General features: G+C 44.7%; 1 protein-coding gene across 2 annotated transcripts; it reads left to right on the forward strand.

The window, feature by feature from the left end:
* Positions 1–439: 439 nt before the first annotated feature.
* On the forward strand, positions 440–6,171 carry PIGW (phosphatidylinositol glycan anchor biosynthesis class W). Of its 2 annotated transcripts, none has more exons than XM_030028949.2 (2): positions 440–800; positions 1,579–6,171. In XM_030028949.2, the coding sequence occupies exon 2, from the start codon at positions 1,593–1,595 to the stop codon at positions 3,111–3,113; it is 1,521 nt and encodes a 506-aa protein (XP_029884809.1). In that variant the 5' UTR covers positions 440–800; positions 1,579–1,592; the 3' UTR covers positions 3,114–6,171. The 2 variants fall into 2 exon arrangements, with proteins under 2 accessions (XP_029884809.1, XP_029884807.1); XM_030028947.1 differs by having other exon boundaries at positions 682–819.
* The last annotated feature ends 43 nt before the right edge of the window (positions 6,172–6,214 follow it).

Here is a 6,214-nt window from a genome sequence, read left to right on the forward strand (position 1 = left end):
CTACCAACCGCAGCTCCCTGCAGATGCAGCCTCTCCTCCGCCCTTTGCCGGGGCAGAATCCGACGTTGCCCGCGCCCCCAAGGTCGCTCCCAACCGGCCCGTCGTGTTTGTCCCCGTGTCCCCCCCCCAGGACCTCGCCACCGGGCCACTGCAAGACCCCGCGTTCTGCGGTACGGGTCCCGTCCCCCCCCCCCCCCCTCCCTCGCAGAGCCGAGTCGCGGCCGCTCCGGTCCAGGACCCTCCCCGGGGGTTAACGGCGGGCGGGCTCCGGGCAGCGCCCGGCGGCGGCTCCGCTCAGGGCCGCGGCCATCTCCGCGCTGTCCCCGGGCAGGGCACACTCACCGCGGGCCGAGGCGGAGGGCAGCTCGGCGCGGCCGCCGGAGGAGGCGGAGCCGGGGCGGGGGCTACCGGCGGCGGCAATGGCCGGCGGTGAATCGGGAGCTGCGGAAGAGCAGGCTGCTTCCCGCTGGCGAAAGTGCGGGCGGGGAGCGCGGCCGGCGTTTACTTGCCGGCGGGACGAGCCCGGGAAGCGCTGCCAAAGTCGCGGCCGGGCGGCCCGGCCCGGGGCTCGGCTAAAACCAGAGCGCCCTGCGGCGGGGAAGGGGCCTGGGACGCCGAGGGCGAGAGATTTAAGTTACACCGGGGTCCTCCGGGGCTTGTTTTCCTCGCCCCGCCGGCATCTCGGCCTCTGCGGGGGACGGCAACCTTGAAATGCGGGCTTGTCCCCCCCCCGGCGCCCGTTCGCCTCCGGCTGCCGCAGTGCCGGGGCCCCGACAGCGGCAAAGACTCTCCCGACAGCGGTAAGCTCTCCCGACAGCGGTAAGCTCTCCCCCCCGCCCCTGCACGAGGAAACGGCTGTCCAGGTCGTGCGGGCGAGGGCGGTCAGCTAACAAAATCTTTGTTGCAACCCACGCTGCGGGTTAAACAAACAAAAGAGCAATTTTTGACTTGCTAATTAATGCTTTTTATATTTAACGTATATTCTCTTGAAACAGGTCCCACAAGGCAGAGGAGCCTGGCTGGGGTAGGATCGCTGTGGGTCTGGGACTTTTTTTAAAAAGGCACGTCAGTTGGGAGTGGGGTTTTTAGCTGCTGGTTTCATTGCACGCTCTCTGCTGACCAGGCAACAGAAACTTCATTAGGGTCGCATTTTTACGTATCTGTTTCATTTACGCTATAGAGAATATGACTAAGTATATTCTACAGAGCAGGATGTACAGTAAGATTATTCACAATGTGAACATCCAACAGAGCGTTGGGTATTTAGAGATCTTCAGCAAAAATACGTTAAGAATCTCGTTGGAACTCAGCAAGATTTGTAATTCTGGAACTCGGTCAGGCCTTGCAAGTGCCGGTGCCTCTGCTCAGTTTCCCAGGCCGCAGCCGAGTGTCCGTGCCTTGCGGCATTTGCAGCACTGGGGTTGTTCTTCTGTATCCTTTAAATTGAAGGGTAACTGAAAAACAGATGACTTCTGAAATCAATGTATGTTTTAATGAACTGGTACATTAGATTCATTTTTGATGAAGTTCTAAGACCCGTTTTACACAACTAACTCAAGTTCACGTTTGTGTTTTCAGAGGAAGAAAGAAGAATGTCACAAAAACATCTGAAAGAAGCCTTTATCAGCAACTTAAATGGAACTAGTTTGCTGGAAATTTCAGTAGGCTTGTCTCTAGCTCCACTCTGCCTGCTTTGCAGAGGACTCCTCTTGATTTTATATTACCTGCACTATGGGAAACCTTTAAGTTCGAGGAAATACAGCCTGCTGCTAGACTTCCTTGTGCTAGTATCTCCCCTCCTGTTCTCCTGTACAGTCTTGTCTCCAGTCATCTTTTTCGTGCCACCTATCATTGCAGCCTTCTGTGCCGGAATATTTTCTAAAATATACAGCCAAAGAAAACAGGAGACCAGAGTGCCTTTTAGGCAAATTGTAAAAGACTTCCAGAAGACGTACTTGGATCCAGAATACATTCCAGCAATAACTGTGTTTCGCGTTTATGTCAATGTGTTGACATCAATCAGCATTTTAGCAGTGGATTTCCCGCAGTATCCAAGGCGATACGCCAAAGCCGAGACCTACGGAACAGGAGTTATGGATTTGGGGGTCGGAGCTTTTATTTTTGGTAATGCTGTCGTCTGTCCTGAAGTAAGACAAAAGTCTTACGTGACACAACCAAAATTTTCCAGTCTGGCCAGACAGTTCTTTTCCGTTTGGCCGTTGATTGTTCTTGGCATTGGACGACTGCTTAGTGTTAAATCTATAGAGTATCATGAACATACTTCAGAGTACGGAGTGCACTGGAATTTTTTCTTTACCTTAGCATTTGTGAGGCTTGCAGCATCTCTACTTTTAGCCATATTTCCAAAAAATAATTCTTGGATTGTTGCTATAAATCTTGCTGTACTTTATCAGCTTATTCTTAACACTACCTCTCTGAAGACATTTATCTTGCATGGGAGCGATGGCAGAGATACCAGGGTTGGCGTTTTAAATGCCAACAGGGAAGGACTGCTCTCTCTTTTTGGATATCTAGCCATATATATGGCGAGCGTCCAAGTGGGACTCTGGCTGCTGAAGTGCAGAAACTCAGTCAAAGGCTGGATTGAAGCAGTGTGTTTCTTACTGCTGACAGTTCTCGTGCTTTTCGTATTTCTTCATGTGTCGCAAGCATATGCAGACCCTGTGTCCCGCCGGATGGCTAATCTATCCTACTGCATATGGGTGGTTGCTCACTGTCTGACTTTCTTTATCTGTTTTGTAGTGAGTGATCTCACGTTGGTGTTCACAAAGCTTCTTGTGAAGGGGTCCAGTGTGCCCTGTTGCTGGAACGTTGTAAAGCCCCCTAATGCCAGTAAAAAGCATGAAACGGAGGCCATGCCTATGCGAAGGGAAGGCAAGCTGTCACACATTTGCCTGATTAGTGCTATTAACAAAAATCAATTACTTTTTTTCTTGCTAGCAAATGTTATGACTGGTATTGTGAATATACTGATAGATACAATCCACAGCAAGACTGCGTTTATGTTATGTATACTACACTTGTATATGTTTTTTAACTGTTTAATTATGCATATATTGCATGCAAAAAATATAGTATTAAAGTTTTGGTGATTCCACTCTGTCTTAAGTGGACTAGTTGAATTTTGTTTGCTGCAGCTGAATGATGGTGTTTTATTGGAAAAATTAGTATTTTTCTTGTATGTATTGCAATAATTTGTAACTTAGTATAGCTTTTTATGATTTAGCGTTGATTATTTTTTTAATGGTTTGTTTTACCAAATTATACAGTCAGTCCTGTTACCTGTTGGAGTCGTTACACATTTTCCTGAAAACTTAGTTTTTGAGATTGTTTGCTGAATGCTCCTGTTGCTCCTATAAACACTCATGCAGAAGAGTAATATTGTATTTGCAGTTAGTGAACTGTGTTCATACCCAACTGCTGGAAGAATTAGATAACAATGCATAGAGTAGAAGCCAGATGAAAAATAAGAAAATGAGTACTTACTTAGAGAGACTTAGCTGTGTCAAGATTTACCTAGTTAAGGCCCTTCCATAAATAATAGATAAGAATAATTCTTTATATAAAATGTATTGAATAAGTGGATACTTAAAAATGTTTTGGCCCCAGTCCTGCAAAGATTTATGCATAGGTTTGACTTTGATGGCAGTAATTGCATGTGGAATGTTAATCATACACTGAAATCTAAATTAGCCCTTGAATTAAAGCTAAATTTTATTTTCATCCTCAGTGATGAATATAAATGAAGACCCTAGATAAAGTGTGATGCTCTGAAGGATAAAACTCAACTGCAGATGAATTCATAAAGCAGTTGTTGGAATCTGTGGTGCAGATAATGAGCAGCACAGCCTTTTAGAAGAAAATACAAAGGTCCAAAACTAATTCACCCCCAACCTGCATACCAACATGTTGTGACAGCTCATCTTCAGGAACGCTGTAAAATACGGTCTTCAGCTCTACTTTGAAAGTACTCAAGGCCCACCTACTTGTCTATAAAATTATTTTAAACAGCAGCTCATTTAGTACTGTATTTTGACAGCTGAGATGTCTTCAAGTAGGAACATTCTGTATTAATTCTTATTAGCAAACAAACAGTGTGCAAGTGGAAAGAAGCATGATGCAGTGGGTCAGGGTACCGGCAGAGTATTGATAAGAGATGTGCTCAGTTTCTCTATCACAGTCTTCCTGCAAGCCCAGAGCAGAACGCCCGCTTGTTCACTTTCTTAACTACGACAGTTCTTCCTGACCTCATTAAGTTGTTGAGAAAAGAAACACATTTAACAATTGTGAGGAGCTCAATAATGGGAGATATAAATACTTAAGAAGTAGAATACAAATGGTAGTTGATTAGATAGATGTCTGATGTTAGTGGAGTTACAGCAGTGCACATGGGCCATATTTCATATTTCTCCTTGTCTCTCAAAGGTGATGAATCATAAAACCTATGGACATAAAGCCTCTAAATCAGATTCCTTAAGACAGACATGCTGTGGAATATTCTTAAATTTATGAGGTTCTCTTAGCCGCTGGGCAATGGAAAGGGGAAGTCTGAGGATTATAGGCTGTGGCCATGCTGATTTCATGCTTGTTTACTTCCAAGTTATAGCCATATAGTCTTCAGATTTAAAGAAAAACAGCCTGTATTATCCTGGGGACAAATGTAATTAATTGGCAACAATGTCTTGTAAACAGATGTCACAGTTTACAGCAGAGTTTTCTGGTAACTGGTGTATGTATTTATTTTAAAACGCTTCCTAGCCTTGCCTAGGGAAGAAGGGCCTCTATCATGAACTGAATGGCACTACTCATTTATGCAAAATTACTCATGGATATTAATTTTTGAAATATTTGAAGCACAAGACCTGCGATGAGTTCTGCCTGTAAGCACAAGTCTATCAGTGTGATTCAGAATTAAGGCATTAATTGGGTGTGACAAAGCAGAGTTGTGTCTGGACAAGCAGCAAACTATCGAGATGCCAACTCCATTTTGTGAAGGAAAAAATTACGTGGGAGTTCTGCTGTGTCTGTTCAGAGCCCTGGTAGCTCCGCGGAGGCAGCAGGCTGGCGGGTACCAATTCCAGGGCTGGAGCTGCGGTTTGCAACAACAGAGACAGCAAACCAAGGGGACTGTGGTGCACAAGTAACGACGAGAGCGACAACAACCTGCTTCTCTCAACAACGGCACAACACCGCATCGTGAGGCCGTCTCTTGCTTTTAAAGCCGTATGAAGTAAGTTGTTCACCACTGAATTAATGAGAGACAATTAATTCTCATTGCTTATTGTCAATAACAAATGCAGCAAGCTCTGCCCTGAAGCAACCAGCATAGTTATTAATGCTGAATGTTTAGACTATGAATAGATACAGATAATTAACCATGCCTCTGAAAGAACCAAGAAACACAAGCAAGCATTCTTTGATCACAGAGTCTGTACGAGCAAACGGCGCTGTAATGAGTTTGAAAAGATGTGAGAGAAGTTAATGCTATGATACTGCTGTAGAGACTTTTCTCCACACGCACCTCAATAGCTGTTAGCTCAGTGGTTGGTAGGAACACGAACGCTGCATTTCATTTCACTTTGGGGTGTATTTAGATGAGTAAGCTTGTACAGAACAAAGACATATTCTAAAAAATCAGAAACTTTGATTTAGCTGTTACATAGTTAGTAAAAGTTAAACATATTTCAACTAGTAAGACTAGTTGCATGCCACTGACTTCAATAACAACAGCAAAGCAGAGGACTGGGAAAACGTAAATTGTTTTGTCTTTGCTGCCATAATTCCACGGAATGACCTTTTTGTAGGGCTGCAGGATAGAAAAAATATGGTGGGAGAGCAGAGCTGATTGCACTTAACCTTGTTTGTTAAACATTAGTAGCTTCTTACCAAATTTCATTATTTTTAAGGATCAACTCACTACCATGCCTTCCTTTCCAGCCCAGTAGTGTCTCTTTTGAAGTCGAATGTTACAACAAAGATCTCAGGATCCTATTTCAAAGCCACTATGTCCTAAAGAACAGGTATGTCTTCCAGGCAAAAGAGGGGTATGCAAATGAAGGGGCCGTCTGTCTTTTCACTGTTTTGTAGATAACAAGCAAGCTGCATGTTCTAGCAACTTAAAAATAAAACCCTTCCCGTGGGTAAAAATTACATGAAATGTCATGGTGCTTTTCATACGTAGTTTATCAATGTG

This window comes from Aquila chrysaetos, chromosome 10 (genome assembly GCF_900496995.4).
Source record: "Aquila chrysaetos chrysaetos chromosome 10, bAquChr1.4, whole genome shotgun sequence".
In the NCBI taxonomy this organism is placed as follows: Eukaryota; Metazoa; Chordata; class Aves; order Accipitriformes; family Accipitridae; genus Aquila; species Aquila chrysaetos.

Coding starts and splice junctions, on each gene's coding strand:
- PIGW (XM_030028949.2), top strand. CDS start 1,593: ATGTCACAAAAACATCTGAAAGAAGCCTTTATCAGCAACTTAAATGGA.